A 19,663-nucleotide genomic window follows, 5' to 3' on the forward strand; every position below is an offset into this window, starting at 1 on the left:
TAAGTCATGTTGTAAACCATCTATTTTAAGCTACAGCTGAAAAGGAAGATTATGAAAGTAATAGCAGCAGTGTGAAAATCAATTTCTAATCAAAACACTCTTCTCAAGTCCCAGAAATCAGTTCTAATTAGTGGCAAAGATGCTCCTAGGCTTAACACCAAGGCTGCAACATATCTGAAATAAAATAACCAGATTAAGGAAGGACAGGACAATAAAATGGGAGGGGAGTGTTGTCACATGAGTGTGCAATAGCAACAAAGCAGCGGCTAACTGTACAATGAGTCATAAACTATCCTTTTTTTGGCCCCACCTCACAGCTTGTGGTATCTTAGTTCCCTGACCAGGGATTGAACTCGGGCCCTCAGCAAAGAAAGCACAGAGTCCTGACTACTGGACTACCAAAGAATTCCCTAAACAATCTTTTTATTGTTATAATAAAGGCAATAATTCTCTCCTTGCAAGAAAATGTACATTGAAAGAAGCCCCTTCTGTATTATTCCACTTGAAAATAGAACACTTAGGTTGATTTTTCTACCAAGTCCTAGGAATAGCAGAACTGTTAAAAAAGATGTTTCAATAATAAAAGTTCTCCAAGCCATTTACAAGCAATCGAGAGGACTCAACAGTAAGACAATCCTCAGATACTGGGCTTCTCTGAGCTCTTCTTACAGGGACACTAAAGTAAATGCAAGGCACCAGTTTAGATACTATTCAGCACCGACACAAAAACTGTCACCATATGCTTGTTAATTAAACCACAATCGGATTCTACACAGGTTTGCAACCACAAGAAATTCAGTTATTCTACTCAAATATTAACAGTTATATATTTCCCAAATGCCTTTGATCAACAAACAGAGCGGTACTTTACAAAGCTATTATGCACCAACTAAACTTAATACTCCTGCAGAGAAGCCCAAGGCATCTCACCTAACACTGCTAATTTATTAATTTGTCTTCTTAGCTATAAAGTTTCACGTTTTTCCAACATTAGATTACCTAAAAACCAATTATAGCTTCAATCAGCAATTTATGTTAATATAAGTATCTGAAAATAATCTTAAAGGAAATGAATTTTAAAATATCTAAAGAGGCAATTTACTAAGCATTAGACTGTTTAGTCTAAACCATTTCCTATAATCCATGATAAAAGACTTCAACTGTAAAAGATAATCACAACCTGTTACAATAACACATTTAATTTTCTACTTTGCTAACCAAAACTGACTAAATACAGGGATTAAATGAACTGTGGTTATTTGCAGGTTATTAATTGTTAAATGTAAAAGGTGCTATAAATAATATGCACAAAAAGAGTAGAAAGAAATTGGAAAGAGAGTTAGCTTACTTAGGATTAAGAATATCTGAGGTAGAGGTATAGAGAAGGCCTGAATTTAAAATGGAGAGAATACTGTTTGCTAAACTTGAGAAGATTCACTGATGGATACAAACTGAGTCAGAATACAGATGGACCTATGAGAATACAACATGCCTACAAAGGGTGATTTTGGAAGGGCTTAAGTGCACCCAATACAAAATAGAGATACTCATTACAGGATGCAGTGGAAAGGAGGGCAGACAGGAACAGGGCTTAGAAAGTAAAAAACTGAATTACTTGTTTCAAAATATGACACATCACTCGTGCGATTTATTTAGAATGTCATTTTGCTCTACTGAGTCACTTAAAAGAAACGAAGCAGAATTGTATACAGCATTAATTAAACACATTAGCCTAATAAGTAGAACACTTCTTTTCCCTTCCTTCCAGCTTCCCTAACAGACACCTTTTTTGTTTCCCCCAGTCTAATTCTGATAACAACTAAGCTCCTAACCTACTCTGATATTTGAAACAAAGTTCAGCTTATTGCAAAGTTTCTCTAGGGCAAGGATCCCACAACTTTCATCAGGTTCTTAAAGGAGTCAGTGACAACAGCTTTTAAAAAATTTCAAGACTCCCTATAACCATTGTAACAGAGAAAGTACAAAATAAACTTGTGCCATTTACTCCCTTCTTTAGTCTATTCAACTTTGGCTTTTTAACCCTGTGAAAAGTTACAAATATAGGGGAAAGGAAGAAAGCACCTCCTGTGCTTAACTGAGTCCCCCTCCCGCAGGGTGCCAATCAGTTATAGAACCTGCTCTCTGACTTCAGGATTACAGTGAAAGTCACTCAGTCATGTCTGACTCTGTGCAACCCCACGGACTGTAGCCTGCCAGGCTCCTCTGTCCATGGAATTCTCCAGACCAGAATACTGGAGTGGATAGCTATTCCCTCCTCCAAGGGATAGGACTGCCACTATCCTTGAAGATCCTCAGATAATTTGTGAAGTCCTGGGTATAAAATTTAGAAGCTAAACTCTCTCCTGCCCCGAGTCTCAGAACTTTCTTCCTACTTTAATGTGTCAAACCCAAGAGTGCCTCATTTTTTAAATTAAAATATTTAAGAAGCAACATAAAATCTACAAATAATACAGCATTAATTAAACACATTAGCCTAATAAGTAGAACACTCCTTTAAATTATTATTAAGACATGCAAATAATTATCTTCTTGTGGAAAAGGGTAACACAAAACTAGCAATGAGGTGCTATGATGGAGAGGGAGGCCTGCCCCAGCAATCCACCTGGATCTGTGGTCCTGGGAATTTCCCTTAGGCCCAGGGGACTGGTTTTACCAATGACAAGGAAGGACCAACACCACATACATTTTCACACAGAGCACACTGCTCAACTCTGTTCTTGGTTTGTACAAGTGTTGAATCATTTTTATTACTATGGTAATCACTGATTATTTATTAGGGACTATTAATGCTGAAATCCAATTATGGAAAATATAAGGGCTACTATTTGAAAATTGGTTTTCAGACTATTTCATAGATGAGTGGCAAATTTAATTTCATTTTACTTCTGGGGAGGAAGTACCTTTAATTAAAATGTTAGGTACATGTATACATGTCATATACAGAAACCAACTTTATAACATATCAAAAAAACATCCACTGAGTACAGAAACACTGGGGAATTGAGGCATTAGAAAAGAATAACAGCAAACCCACCTTTGTCTCCTGGGCCTTACAATGCATTTTAAGGGGTAGGAGGGAATCCATAAACAGAAAAATCAGAAAAGCAGTCATGAATGATGTGAACCATATGTAATATAATGCGTCTCTGATCTTTGAATTTCTGACAGAAAGTCCTGGTTTCTGAAAGTGGTCATAAATGACTTCTTCAGGAAGGGTACCTGACCTGGCCCTGGAAAGAAAGAACTTAAACCAAAAAAGGACAACATGGGCAGGGGAGGAAGGTGTCCTTCCTATTATACGATACATGGTGTACAGTACGTTCAGTGAACAATGTGTAAAGGAGCTTGACTAGAATAATGAAAGGTTCATGTAGAGAAAAGAAAGAGATTAACTGGCGGGTTAACCAGAAAACGGATGATACCGAAGACCAGGATTTGGGCTCTGTTACAGGACAATGGTTAGCAATACAAGAGGTTGGCTTGATGCGTGTATATTACAGCTAAGAGTTGGGTATGAAGATGTGCAAAGTAATGCTTGGGAGCAAGTATTACAAAGGCTACTTTGCAAGGAAGACACTGAAGGAGAGCTAAAATAAGTCTAGGGATGAAATTGTGAGATTAAACTCAAGTAGGTGTAGGAGCAACATGAGAAAGCAGAAACTAATGCATAAATGATTCCATAGTTCTAAAGTTCTAAAATTCATATTTAACATTTCTGAATCAGTATGCATTTACAAATCAGTGATGCAGGTATAACTATTATGGCCACTTACAGAAATAAGAACCAGAGGCACAGGCTCAGTAATCTGCCTAAACTTAGGGAGCTGGTGAAAGGTTGAGGTAAAGTGTGAATCCTTGCGGCCTAACTCAAGCCATTAACCACTGCCCAACTTGTCCCTATGCATAACCAGTCTATTACCTTTCCCTTACCTGAAAGATACCAATCTTCCGGGTCTAGGAAGACTGAAAACATGATGAAATACACATACGATGGAATACTCCTCAGTCACTTTAAAAAAAAGAAACTTTGCTATTTGCAACAACATGGATGGACTTGGAGGATAATACGCTTAACTCAGAGAAGAAGACAAATACTATATGATTTCACTTATATACGGAGTCTAAAAAATACATGAATGAACATAACAACAACAAAAACAAAACAGACTCACATAATAACAGAGAACAAACTAGTGGTTACCAATGAGCAAAGGGAAAGGGGGATGGGCAAGATAGAATTAAGGGGATTAAAAAGTACACATTTATTGTCTATAAAATAAATAAGCTACAAGGATATACTGTACAGCAAGGAGGGAATATAGACAATATTTTATAGTAACTTTTAATGAAATATACCCACCACTTCATGGGAAATAGATGGGGAAACAGTGGAAACAGTGTCAGATTTTATTTTTCTGGGCTCCAAAATCACTACAGATGGTGACTGCAGCCATGAAATTAAAAGAAGCTCACTCCTTGGAAGGAAAGTTATGACCAACCTAGATAGCATATTGAAAAGCAGAGACATTACTTTGCTAACAAAGGTTCGTCTAGTCAAGGCTATGGTTTTTCCTGTGGTCATGTATGGATGTGAGAGTTGGACCGTGAAGAAGGCTGAGCGCCAAAGAATTGATGCTTTTGAAGTGTGGTGTTGGAGAAGACTCTTGAGAGTCCCTTGGACTGCAAGGAGATCCAACCAGTCCATTCTGAAGGAGATCAGCCCTGGGATTTCTTTGGAAGGAATGATGCTAAAGCTGAAACTCCAGTACTTTGGCCACCTCATGTGAAGAGTTGATTTATTGGAAAAGACCCTGATGCTGGGAGGGATTGGGGGCAGGAGGAGAAGGGGACAACAGAGGATGAGATGGCTGGATGGCATCACTGACTCGACGGACATGAGTCTGGGTGAACTCTGGGAGTTGGTGATGGACAGGGAGGCGGGGCGTGCTGTGATTCATGGGGTCGCAAAGAGTCGGACACGACTGAGCGACTGATCTGATCTGATCTGAATACATAAAAATTTTGAATCCCTGTTATATACCTGAAACTAATATTGAAAATCAATTATACCTCAATAAAAATAAATAAATAAATACTTTTTCCCCCAAGTCTTAGGTCTCATAAGACTCAACATATAAAGTAAAACCTGCTCAAGACCTAACTCCAAGGCCCTCAAGGGAGCCAGAGATCTTTTATTAACACTTCACAAAATCAAGTACTCTGACAGGCTTCACTGTGAGCTGGCACATAATTTCCTTTTCTTAAAATAATGCATGTTTTTCAAGTTTAGATATTGCTAAAGTAATTCTTGCTCCCTTCTCTCTTAATCCTCCATTTCTTTTTATTATTTTATACCGGAGTATAGTTATATTAACTATGCTGTATCAGTTTGAGGTGTACAGCAAAGGGATTCAGTGACATAATACATGTATCTATTCTTTTTCAAATTCTTTCCCCATTTAGGTTATTACACAGTATTGAGTAGAGATCCCTGTGCTATAACAGTAGATCTCTGTTTGTTATCTATTTTAAATATAGCAGTGTGTACATGTCAATCCCAAACTCCCTCTAACCCTCTTGTCACCACCTTTCATTTTCAGTTAGCAAGTCCAACACCCAAATTCACAACACTTAATAAAAAAGGGGCAGGGGGAGAATTTCCAACTAAAAATAAATCAAGAGAGTTAACATACTTAATTGCCCTCCTTCCCCGCATAGCCAGAAAAATTAGTATAGTTATGACAGAAAAGGGAGTTCAATATTAACTATACAAAGTTATGCACTACTTGTTTGAAATGGTAATAAACAGCAAGAGAAAGGAGGTAGATTTCAGGTCTTACCTTATAATACACCAAATTCCCTATTACTACTGTGGAAGGAAAAAGTATTAGGAAATGTTTAGAGGAGAAAATAAACTTTCTTAAAAGTATTATCATACCATCTAAACCAAGTCACCCTTAGCTACCTTAATACAGAACAGAATTTGTAATAGATTAAATATCAGTATACCATTTATTCTTCTTGTGGTTACAGGAAAATTATTTTTATGAGTCTGTATGAGACATATGCATTCTGTCTCACATTAAAGTTTTATGTGTAATACGTGTACAAATTTAAATTCACTTCCTTTGGGATTACAGTGTTCTCCAATGATAGACAACACAGTATATATACATAGCCAAGGTTTTGCAGAAACAGTTATCAGCCAGAAACTGTTGCAATATTTTTGTCCAGTGATGAATACACTGACCATGTATTTCAACTTGACAAAGGCTAAGTTTATCAGTTAGCCTCACTCCCTTTCTACAGGAATGAAGAGAGTCCAGTGGTTAAGAAAACTGGCTAGAATCAGGCATGCAATTGAACCTGGTTTTCACATATGCATATGTTGTCTTAGGCAAGTTTATCTAATTTCTTTGAACCTGTTTGCTCTATTGTAAAATCCCTGCCTCTTAGGTTGATATGAAGATTAATACTAACAAGAGTTAACATTAAGTGTTTATTGAGTAAATGACACTAAGTACTTTATAGAAAAGCTACTTTTCAGTCCTCTATGAGGCAGTAGTATTATTCTCCTCACTTTACAGATGAGGAGGCTAAGGCATTTAAGAGAATTAAGTGGGCCCAAATTCATAAAGCTATTAAGTGGAGGAGCCAGGACTCAAACTCACTGGAACCCTACCTCTTAACTCCTATCAACATGCTGAGTTAATATATTTAAAGACCTCTGCAGTGCCCAACCCATAGAAAGCATTTAGTAAAGGTTAGCTACTGTGATCACTAGGAATGGCAACCCACTCCAATATTCTTGCCTGGAGAATCCCATGGACAGAGGAACCTGGAGAGCTATAGTCAATGGGGTCACAAAGAGTCGGACACAACTGAGTGACTTTCACTTCACTCACTGTGATCATCAAAAACTAGGGCCTCACACAAGTCTCTACACATCGGTCATTCCAGTTATGACCTTGTTAACACTCAGTAAAGAAAACAACAACAAAAAGTCAGCAAAGAGGTGACAGACTCACCTAGATAGGACGGTGAAGGGGAAGAAAGACTTTCAGTTAGTAATCAGACATTGGTTTTGTAAATGTAACTTTAGCAAGCTATCAAAACACTGATGGGAAAGCAATTTTAATAATAAAGTCTGTAGGGAAAAGCACTCAACATCAAAATCCACCTTAAAGACAGGTAACAAACAAAGTGAGGAAAAGAAAATAAACAGAAAAAACAGAAACACCACTCCTGCATGCTTTAATGCCCCCATGTGCTAAAAAACGAATTAGACCTTTTTCAAAGCCTAAAGAAAGAAAAAATGAAGAGACGGAGCCAAAGCAAAAACAACACCGAGTTGTAGATGTGACTGGTGATGGAAGTAATGTTCGATGCTGTAAAGAGCAATACTGCATAGGAACCTGGAATGTCAGGCCCATGAATCAAGGCAAATTGGAAGTGGTCAAACAGGAGATGGCAATAGTGAACATCGACATTTTAGGAATCAGCAAACTAAAATGGACTGCAATGGGTGAATTTAACTCAGATGACCATTATATCTACTACTGTGGGCAAGATCCCTTTGAAGAAATGGAGTAGCCATCATAGTAAACGAAAGTCCGAAATGTAGTACATGGATGCAATCTCAAAAACGACAGAATGATCTCTATTTCCAATGCAAACCATTAAATATCACAGTAATCCAAGTCTATGCCCCGACCAGTAATGCTGAAGAAGCTGAAGTTGAATGGTTATGAAGACCTACAAGATCTTCTAGAACTTACACCCAAAAAAGATGTCCTTTTCATCATAGGCGACTGGAATGCAAAAGTAGGAAGTCAAGAAATACCTGGAGTAACAGGAAAATTTGGCCTTGGAGTACAGAATGAAGGAAACAGAATGGAGTACAGAAATAGGCGAAAACAATAGAATTGGAAAGACTAGAGATCTCTTCAAAAAAATTAGAGATACCAAGGAAATACTTCATGCAAAGATGGCAAAGAGAGTTTTGCCAAAAGAACACACTGGTCATGGCAAACACCCTCTTCCAACAACAGAAGAGAAGACTCTACACATAGACATCACCAGATGGTCAACACGGAAATCAGATTGATTATATTATCTGCAGCCAAAGATGAAGAGGCTCTATACAGTTAGCAAAAACAAGACTGGGAGCTGACTATGACTCAGATCATGAACTCCTTATTGCCACATTCCAGACTTAAACTGAAGAAAGTAGGGAAAACCACTAGACCATTCAGGTATGACCTAAACCAAATCCCTTACGATTATACGGTGGAAGTGACAAATAGATTCAAGAGATTAGATCTGATAGACAGAGTGCCTGATGAACTAAGGACGGGGGTTCCTGACATTGTACAGGAGGCAGTGATCAAGACCATCCCCAAGAAAAAGAAATGAAAAAAGGCAAAATGGTTGTCTGATGAGGCCTTAAGGATACCTGAGAAGAGAACTGAAAGGCAAAGGAGAAAAGGAAAGATATACCCACTTGAATGCAGAGTTCCAAAGAACAGCAGAGAGAGATAAGAAAGCCTTCCTCAGTGATCAATGCAAAAAAATAGAGAAAAACAATACAATGGAAAAGACTAGAGGTCTCTTCAAGAAAATTAGAGATATCAAGGGAACATTTCATGCAAAGATGGGCTCAATAAAGGACAGAAATGGTATGGACCTAACAGAAGCAGAAGATATTAAGAGGTAGCAAGAATACTCAAAAGAACTATACAAGAAAGATCTTCACAGCCCAGATAATCACGATGGTGTGATCACTCACCTAGAACCAGACATCTTGGAATGTGAAGTCAAGTGGGCCTTAGGAAGCATCACTACGAACAAAGCTAGTGGAGGTGATGGAATTCCAGTGGAGCTATTTCAAATCCTGAAAGATGATGCTGTGAAAGTGCTGCACTCAACATGCCAGCAAATTTGGAAAACTCAGCAGTGGCCACAGGACTGGAAAAAGTCAATTTTCATTCCAATCCCAGAGAAAGGCAATGCCAAGGAATGCTCAAACTACCACACAATTGCACTCATCTCACATGCTAGTAAAGTAATACTCAAAATTCTCCAAGCCAGGCTTCAACAGTATGTGAACCGTGAACTTCCAGATGTTCAAGCTGAATTTAGAAAAGTCAGAGGAACCAGAGATCAAATTGCCAATATCCGTTGGATCATCAAAAAGGCAAGAGAGTTCCAGAAAAACATCTACTTCTGCTTTATTGACTATGCCAAAGCCTTTGACTGTGTGGATCACAAGAAACTGTGGAAAATTCTGAAAGAGATGGGAATACCAGACCACTTGACCTGCCTCCTGAGACATCTGTATGCAGGTCAAGAAGCAACAGTTAGAACTGGACATGGAACAACAGACTGGTTCCAAATCAGGAAAGGAGTACATCAAGGCTGTATATTTTCGCCCTGTTTATTTAACTTAAATGCAGAGTACATCATGCGAAATGCCAGGCTGGATGTAGCACAAGCTAGAATCAAGATCGCTGGGAAAAGTATCAATAACTTCAGATATGCAGATGACACCACCCTTATGGCAGAAAGTGAAGAAGAATTAAAGAGCCTCTTGATGAAAAAGTCAAAGAGGAGAGCGAAAAGTTGGCTTAAAACTCAACACTCAGAAAACTAAGATCATGGCACCCAGTCCCATTCAGTTCAGTTCAGTTCAGTTCAGTCGCTCAGTCATGTCCGACTCTGCGACCCCATGAATCACACCACGCCAGGTCTCCCTGTCCATCACCAACTCCCAGAGATTACTTGTTCACAAATAGATGGGGAAACAATGGAAACAGTGACAGACTATCTTTGGGGGCTGCAAAATCACTGCAGATGGTGACTGCAGCCTTGATATTAAAAGACACTTGCTCCTTGGAAGAAAAGTTATGACCAAACTAGACAGCATATTAAAAAGAAGAGACATTATTGCCAACAAAGGTCCCTCTAGTGAAAGCTATGGTTTTTCCAGTAGTTATGTATGGATGTGAGAGTTGGACTATAAAGAAAGCTAAGCACCAAAGAGTTGATGGTTTTTGAACTGTGGTGTTGGAGAAGACTCTTGAGAGTCCCTTGGACTGCAAGGAGATCCAACCAGTCCATACTAAAGGAAATCAGTCCTGAATATTCACTGGATGCTGAATATTCATTCAGCTTCACTGATGCTGAAGCTGAAACTCCAATACTTTGGACTTCAGCCACCTGATGGAAGAACTGACTCCTGTGAAAAGACCCTGATGCTGGGAAAGATTGACGGCAGGAGAAGGGGATGACAGAGGATGAGATGGTTGGATGGCATCACTAACTCAATTGGACACATGTTTGAGTAAACTCCAGGAGTTGATGATGGAGAGGGAGGCCTGGAGTGCTGCAGTCCATGGAGTTGCAAAGAGTCGGACACGAATGAGCAACGGAACCGAGCTGTACTGAAAGAAACTATTAGCATCATTAAAACTGCTATGTCTTAGTCACCTTGCTGCTGAGAAACCCAAACCTGGGGACAAGTACATAAAACATGTGGACCAGGTCCCAGCTCTTGCCATACTGTGCTTGTAAACTGCCCTGGATCCTTAAGGAAAAGAACAATGTATTTTCATTTTCCAAACATGAAATTAAGGCCCAAATAAAGTAAGTGACAGCATAAGGTCAAGCCACTAGTATCAGAACTAGGACAAAAACACAGATTCTCCTGAGCTATGTTCAGTCAATTTTCTTCCCACTAAGCACTAATTAAGATAGTGCAGTGAGACATTCCTTTAAAAGTATACCCTGCCTCAACTAATTCTTAGCAGCAGCAAGTTGGTGACCAATTTTAATTAAAACATTTTTCTTGAGGAAAATGACCATTCCTGTTTATCACTGTATTCTCTCTGTGCCTATATTATATGAATGCACTAATACTGGTTGAATAAACTAAGTCCCAAGCCATCACCCTCACTATAACCTTAAACGCTACAATAAAGCCCCAAATCATTAAATGAACTTCCTTTTTCCTTAAGACCATTCTCTAAAAATGTCTAGCCCACAAGGCTTATATTTCTTTCACAGCCTATTACACAAAAGCTTCACTATAATTTGAAGTTATATATTATACCAAATTATAACTAAAATTTAAAATTCAAGGACAAGGATAAAGGCAGTCCCCGATATTTAGGAAAAACAACTCACAAAATTTTCTAGCCTTTTGCTGAATGAATCCTTCTCTGCCCCACACAGTTATAATGACTTAGACACTCTGTGTTAAGCCTAGTTGGCATTAACAGTCCCCTATAAGAAGCCTGAAAAGCCAAATGAACTTCACCACCTATACCAAAAAGCAATTAGCACCACGAACTACTGTTTAGTCTTCACTGCCTGTCTTTTACCCTTAATACTTAATTTTTCTTCTATGACAGCTAAGGAAACTGGGCAGCTTCAAAGGCAGCAAATGCTGGCCTGTTAATGAGTAATAAAAAGAGCCATGGGGAAATCTCCCATTACAAAAAAAATAAGCACACATAAATCTAAACATCAATGGAAAGTCACCCTGTGCTTTCAAGTACCACTTCCAACAATATCCTACAGTCAATAAGAGGCCAAATAAAGCAGCAATGGAGAACAGTGAGACTAAAGTTATATGTGAAGACCTGGGGAATGAAGATTGCTAATTCAACCATAACAACTGTTATGTTTGACAAACCAAACCTCCCACTCACATTCTCCCTTCAATGCGCACACACACACACATGCACATACACACCCTTGTACTCACATTACAGAAGTATTATATTTGTCCAAGCTGGCCTTGTTCTTGCAAGGAGGAAACATGTCTGTGAAATATCTGGTGGGCCAGGCATCATGTGATGTCAAACAGCAAGCAGAGAAACCACCACATCAATTATTTATTGGGAAGGCTGCCATCCTGCCACCAGCCTCCATTTTTCTGTTTTACAGAAAGACTAACACAGAAGCACATATGCAACTTTTTTCCCACACCTATCTTTTTTTTTCCCCAGTTATATGAAAAATCGCCAAAAGTTTATTAGGGCATAGGATTGAAGAAAACGATAAATATCTAAGTCATTATTTTAATACTTCCAGCTTTTAACTCTTTCATCATAATTTTCAGGAATCCCACAAAACTCATTTAGCTTCATTATCCCATAACTGTGTTTTATGGTAAGAGAGCAGTTTGCACTGTTTATGTAACTATCCAGGCGGAATGGCTCTCTCTCCACTGCAACCGAGTACATTATGTCCCTCCCCAGCCTGCTTCTACTACGTATACCTAATCATGGGTCGTGGCTCCCTGGCCCAAAGACTAGCATCCTAGGGCTCCTAAAAGACTGTCATTTCTCTAGTGACATATTAGATATATGCATATATATATAACAAGTATACAGCAAGTATAACAGATCTTCCTTGACTTGCACTGGGGTCACTGCCCAATAAACGCATCATAAGTTGAAAATACTCTAAGTCAGAACTATATTCAGTATACCTCACCCACTGAACATTATAGCTTAGCCTAGCCTAAGTATGCTCAGAACACTCACGTTACCCTATACTTGGGCAAAACTCATCTAAAACAAAGTCTACTTTATAATAAAGTGCTGAATAGCTCAAGTGCTTGATTTTAATACTGTACTGACGTGACAACAGAAGGGTTGTATGAGCACAGAATGGTTGTTTACCCTTCTGATCGCATGGCTGACTGGGAGTGACCACTCACTGCCCAGTGTTAAAAAAGAGTATGGAACCCAGGAGAGGAAGTCCAGTTCCTACTGAATGGGTATCTCACTCATATCATTTTAAAGCTGAATGACCTTAAGTCAAGGACTGTCTGTAGTTGGGATTTTAGCAGTGCTCCAGTTCTATAGCTAATCTTAGTTTTCCTGGGAAAATCAGTAAAGTCATAAATGGGAGGAGGAAAATGATAAGTAAACAATCTTCACAGAGCTCCTTGACCTTCTGCTGAACAACTCAAGTCAGGAGTTGTTTATAGACGAGTCATTTTAAAACACAAAGGAAAACAGTGATTGGGCACTCTGGTCTAACATAAACCCATCCTGGCATCCTAGGCAACCTGCTTCTAAAACATAACATGAGGACTATGCCCTACAGCCTGTCACGATTAGTTGGAAATAAAACAAATGCATTACCTTAAAAGCGCATTACCGAACCAATTAGATTTTAAAATACTGATGCCATGCTCCCATTCTCAGGAGTGGAGACTGACATCCCTTCTAATGTCATCACGGAAAAAAGGCAGAAAAGGCATGCAGAAACATGCAGAAAAGGCATATGTTTGAATGAGGACAAATCGAAGTTGAATCTGAGTTTAGTCACTCCTTAGCTGGTTCAGTTCAGTCGCTCAGTCGTGTCCGACTCCTTGCGACCCCATGAATTGCAGCACACCAGGCCTCCCTGTCCATTACCAACTCCCGGAGTTCACTCAAACTCATGTGCATCGAGTCGGTGATGCCATCTAGCCATCTCATCCTCTGGAGTCCCCTTCTCCTCCTGCCCCCAATCCCTCCCAGCATCAGGGTCTTTTCCAATGAGTCAACTCTTCGCATGAGGCGGCCAAAGTACTGGAGTTTCAGCTTCAGCATCAGTCCTTCCAAAGAAATCCCAAGGCTGATCTCCTTCAGAATGGACTGGTTGGATCTCCTTGCAGTCCAAGGGACTCTCAAGAGTCTTCTCCAACACCACACTTCAAAAGCATCAATTCTTCAGCACTCAGCCTTCTTCACAGTCCAACTCTCACATCCATACATGACCACTGGAAAAACCATAGCCTTGACTAGACGGACCTTTGTTGGCAAAGTAATGTCTCTGCTTTTTAATATGGTATCCAGGTTGGTCATAACTTTCCTTCCAAGGAGTAAGCGTCTTTTAATTTCATGGTTGCAGTCACCATCTGCAGTGATTTTGGAGCCCAAAAAAAGCTGGTCAAAGTTGGCCAAATCAACTTCTCCTTCAGTAAAATAGGTGTAAAACATCACTTGCCTCAAAAAACAGTATGGAGGATGAAGATAGGTAATGTGAAGTACCCAACACCTAAAATAGTGCCAATAAATATTTACATTCCCTTGAAACAACACTTTCTGGATGCCAAACACTTTGTTAGGCACTTTTTCATAATGTCTTAAATCTTCAGAAATCCTTTAAGTATTTCCCCCATTTCTGTTTTAAAGAGGTTAAATAACTAAACAGGTCACAGAAATGATGAGCACTCACCTAAACCCACATCCTTCTGACCCCAAACACAAGGTAGTCTCTGTCTACTGTGTGCCTTACATGGCTACTTTTGAAAACACGTGCTTCTCTCAGTGGTTTCAACTGGAAAAGTTAGAATTGAGCAATTCTATAAATAATAAATTCCAAAGTGAGCACTGATTTTTAGATTTTAATCAACTCTATCATCATAGTTAAGGTTTACTATTTAAAGGACCACAATGATTTCAATAGTTGTCCTTATACTGAAACTTTTATTTCAAATCATCACAGGGTAAACCATACTATGGCTTATAATACAATACTCAACTTTTAACCAACAACCAAAGCTACTGTTGAAACCATTCCAAGAGGTCCTGATGGCACTTGATTCATTCAGGGATTGAGCACTTGCTATATAAACAGCACTACTTACAGTAAATCCTTGTTAAAGTTCAAGACAAGCCTACCATGGAATAAATTTTACATTTCATTTTTACTCAAGATTAAAGGCCTAAATAGTATACAATCTACAATTCTTAATTCATCTAAAAATAATTTCATTAGTATTGTATAAAGTACCTCCTTACAAACTAGTCAGTTGACCAAATTTGTGAACTATTAACAAAAACTTTTGGCAGAAAATGTAAGGTTTAGTAAATACTTCAATACTCCACAAGACAGATATAGGAGTACTTCTTATAACTCCATATAAACCATAAACATAGTCCCAAAACTAAACTCCAAAAGAGGTTATGTCCTAAGTTTACAAAGTAGATACTTTATAATTGTGATTTTAAGGCTCTTTTTGAAGAATACCTTTCAGTCTTTCTCTCCAAAACTACAAATATGCCTATGCATATAAACTCTGCACACCACTTTAGGTATTCCACTAAAGTTCATCAATAGCTCCTCTCAATTCACAGGAAATTCACCAACCCCAGATAACCACTCCTTATTTAGGAGGTTATGTTTTTATAGTTTAAACAGATTTTTCTCCTGGTTTATAAATAGCAGGGTTCCTTGAGGAATTTATATTTATCAGCTTAAAAATTTACTTGCAACTTTATATTAAAATAACACTTCTTCCAAATCTTTTAAAAAAACTGGTGTCTTTTGTTCACTATTATTAAGAGTGCTCACAAGATTTGTGGCCCTGAACTAGGGGTGGCAAAGAAGAGAATTTCAAGATACTGTCAAGGCCAGTGACCTTGAGAAGTTTACAATCTCACTGTACAGTCTGTCCTATTAAAAAAATAAATAAAACAAACCTCTCCTTCAACAATTTACTGACATTTTGAACACAAATTGGTGTGGTCTTCAAATTAAAACCTTTAAATATATTGGAAAAGGAAGACTGTAGATAAAGAACTGGAAAATAAACTCAGAGAAATTAAAAAAGGAAAAAGCACGACCAAAGGATCGCGCAACGCATACCTGATTCACCACATATTACCTATGTCTGATTCACCACATATTACCTAGCTTTAAAAAACCTATGGTTAATTCCACAATTGTGAGACTGAGAATTAAAAACAAAAACCAACACTGATTTAGACATAATTACTAACTCAATAGAACTGATAACAAAAAATGACACAACTTCTAGAAAGATTTTACCTAAAAGAATGTTGCTGAAAGCCATTCAATCGGCAAAATTTTAAGCAGATGGGGTAGAAAAAATATATGGCAGTTATACCATACACTCGCACTGTCACACTCATGGTAGACATCACTGATTAATCATGCAACCCTTTCCTCCTACTGAGCCTAATTTCTTCCAAAATAGCCTTCCAGCAGAAATCAGGGTGGGCATTATAATTGAACCTATCTGTTGTCCTTCCCTGATAGCTATTTTTCAAATACTGTTCAGTCAACTATGTGAAGAACCCAAAATTTATGTATTTAATGTTCAACGAACTTAAACTCCATTTATTGAGTTGCTCCCCCTCCTCCAAAATACTCTACAAAAAAATTAAATATCCTGTTAAAGAGAATAAAACATACGGTCAATATAACCTTAATTAGGAAAAATAATCTTTCTAACAAAATGTACATGAGTTCTAGAAAACTATTTCTCAGCAGTCCTCATTTTTGACCCAATTTGAATGAAAAAAAAAAACAAAAACGACCATTACTTTTTCTGAGTATCAAAAAAATTAAAACCAAACATATCTTCAACATTTAGGGATTAAAAAATAGAACAGTCAAAAGAAAAAAATAATAATATATACCTGTAAAACAAATAAGCAAAAGAAGCACTAACTTTGTCCTTGCAGTTTAAAGGAAACACAGGTCACTATGAAAACTCTAAAGAGAACATGACCATTTAAGATTTGTCACTTCCTTCCAAAAATGATTTAAGGTATTAACAGAACAAAGACTCCAGAAGTGAGATGATAAAAATGGAAATAAAAACAGATCCCTAGAACTATTGGATCACATCATGATGGGTGATGTTTAGCATCAAGTATCTAACAGGAAGAAGTGAAAACCTGGAGTCACCAGGTTTTAAGAAAGCACTGTGGAGCAAGTGAGGAAGAATTATTTCCTAAATCCCGAATAGAGAACATTCTATGAAGAAATCAGGAGGTTCCTGCTTCCCGGCACATACTACAAGATTCCAGTAGTATGTAAACGTAGGCAAAGAATATAAACACGACAAAAGGAGGCATTTCCCCAATCCAACTCCAACCTCAATTGGTACTAATAATAAAAATAATTGCTTTGAGAACGAGAATACTTTTTTTAGTAGTTTTCCGGCAGAGGCTCTTAAGTACACATGACCTCCAATTATACATCCTACACATCGTAGAGCTCCCTATGTATAACCATTAAGACCTTTTCCCATTATTTCCTGGAATTTTAAGGATTCGTTTGAAAATAAGCGACTACACTACTTTTAGTCAAGCCAAAAGTATAGTAAACATTCCTGCCCAAGACCTTTTTCCTCCCTAAAACAAGTGAAACACGAGCCCTCCTTAAAGGCTTGCGATATTCCTAAGGTATGTATAAAAGTCCATGGACAGGCCATTCATCTGGAGGAAAATGATTTAAAATTTGCCAAAGTTGCCAAATTACATTTGGAGACAAAAAACGGACCAATTTTACTTCATAAGACAAATCATTTTCAAATAAACGAACATGACACCAGGAAAGTAAGTTTAATGATCCGGGCAATTATTGCTGGAAAGAACTGTAGGGACAAAGAGAATCACTCATTTAGCTTATATTTATGGGACATCTTTCTTCTGAGTGGCTTTAATTTTACTACCATTACTTAGTAGTAAACAGAGCACTTTATAGAACTTACATGATAAGTAGGAGGCGTAAATCTAAAGGTTTATCCAAGTTCCTTCAGAGGCCAAATTAAGGAAAGCCATGGTTTTTCCCACCTCTGAGAGGAATGAAGGGGAAGAAAGGTCAGGACCCCTCCTGTCCCCTTGTTTAGCTAGGAAAACAAGTGTCCCAAATGCGCACAACCTGGACCGAAGCTCCAGTCTGCGGCAGCGTGGAGCAGCCAAAAGCGATGCCTGGAGCCTAGTCTGGGTCCTTACCTCCTGGATGCGCTTCCTGGCCCGCTGAAGCACTTCTTCGTAGCCCTTCTGCCGCAGCTCGCTCAGGCTTTCGTAATACTCCTCCGGGTCGTCGGTCTCGGTGAACAGCACCTGGGACAGGATCTTCCAGCCGCAGGTGTCTAGGCCGTGGCCCAGGTAAATCTGGAGCTGGTAACACAGCGTGTCGATTTCCTGCTCGGACATCTCCGGGGCGCCCCCGAACAGCACCGTCCACATGCCCGACGGCTCCTCCGGAAACACCGGCAGGCACGGCTCCAGCTGCGAGTTCACAGAGCACAGCTGCTGGTGCACGGCGCGCAGATCCTGGAAGGAGAAGAGCCCGGCCCAGCTGCACTCCTCGGCCGGGGACTCCAGTTCGGCGGCCGCTGGCGGCTGCTCCGCGGCCGAGAGCGCCAGCGCCGCCGGGTCCGCCTCATCTTCCCTCACCATTTCCAGCACCTCGATCTCCTCGGTGACCGTCCCGCAAGCGCTCACTACCCGCACCGACGACATCGGGGCCTCCTTGCCTGCCGGCGGGGGTGCCGCAGCGGCGGACCCCGCAACATCTCTGCCTCCGATTGCCCTCCGGACCGGGCTGGGGTTGGCCCTCACTGGGCTCCGGAGAGGACTCTCCGCCCCTTTGCCGGCCGGACTCCGCAGCGGCGGGTCCCCTCGAAGGCTGTACGCGCTCCGCGGAGAGCTGCCCTCTGGCCAGGCTGGGCGCCTCCGGGACCCGGGGCTCCTGCCCAGAGTCGCGGAGGCAGTGCCCTCGGGCCGACCCTTGCCCGCCGGGCTGCCCGGCCCGCGAGTCCCGTCGGATGCGAGCGCGCCTGACTCGGCGCCGCCTCGCGCCCCCGCCTGATCCCGGGTGCCGCTCCTCTGCCTCTGGGCCGTCCGATTGTGGCAGGTTATGGCAAACTTGCCCTCAATCTCGTTCCAGGCTACGATGAAGACGAACTTGTGCTTCTCGCGCTCGTCGAATACGTGGGGCCGCACGGCCACCCAGTCCGACTCGACCGTCTCCTCCAGCGCAAACGACATGGTGGCTCCGGCGCCAGGCCGCGGGGAAGGCGCCGCTGGCCCTGCCCGCGCGAGGACTCGCCGGCTGGCTGCGCCGCGCCCCCCACTCACCCTCGCTGGGCGCCTTCAGCCATCTTAGCGCGCCGGCCGGCTCTCCCCGCTCGCTCGCCTGTCTCTCCGTGCTCGGACTCGTCGCGCTCCTTTGTGGCGCGGCTCGCGGGAAAGACAATGCGCGTCCCCGGAGCAGGTAGTTCACATGGTCACGTGCGGCTGGGTCTGTTTACAAGCCCCGCGCCCGCTCGGGCCGCCCCCCGAGCGAGGCCGCGGGGCTGAGTCTGCGGCGCTCCGGAGGTGAGGCGCGGGTGGCGCGGGGACGGGCGGGCGGGTGGGTGGTCGGGGCCCTGGGCTTGCGAGCCTCCGCCTCTCGCCCTGGCGGATCTCCGCGCCCCTCCTCCTCTTCTTCTCGACAGCCTGGAGCCGGCCTGACGAAGGGACGCGTCTCCTGAGCGCGGAGCCTCAGTATCGCCACAATGTTGCCATTCGGCTGCTGACGTAGCGGCTCCACGAGGGACGTAAACACGGGCACGTGCCGCACGCTGGTGACGCGGCGGCGGCGGCGCGCACACCTCGCTCGCGCGCGTCGGCCCCGCCCCTCCGCGTCTCCCGCCCCCGCCCGCTCGCGGCCGCGCGCGCGAGTCTTCTGTTCCTCAGGCTCGGGTCCGGAGCAGGTGAGCCGCGCAGTGAGAGTGGCAAGTGTGACCTGCGGGACAGGCGGCCTCCAAACCCAGGGAGAGAAGGACAAAGGCGAAGGAACTGAGCATTTTTGAACTCCAGTCATTCAGAGGGACCCT

At 41.3% G+C, this 19,663-nt stretch overlaps 1 protein-coding gene across 1 annotated transcript in view; it reads right to left on the reverse strand.

The window, feature by feature from the left end:
- JMY (junction mediating and regulatory protein, p53 cofactor) overlaps nt 1-19,176 on the reverse strand; it is a 78,013-nt gene extending 58,837 nt beyond the window's left edge. The window contains exon 1 of the mRNA XM_006053969.4: nt 17,793-19,176. Coding sequence (XP_006054031.4) covers nt 17,793-18,833 — 1,041 coding nt within the window. The 5' untranslated portion in view covers nt 18,834-19,176. The remainder of the gene's footprint in view (nt 1-17,792) is intronic.
- Between the last annotated feature and the right edge of the window lie 487 nt (nt 19,177-19,663).

Source organism: Bubalus bubalis, chromosome 11 (genome assembly GCF_019923935.1).
Source record: "Bubalus bubalis isolate 160015118507 breed Murrah chromosome 11, NDDB_SH_1, whole genome shotgun sequence".
Lineage (NCBI taxonomy): Eukaryota > Metazoa > Chordata > Mammalia > Artiodactyla > Bovidae > Bubalus > Bubalus bubalis.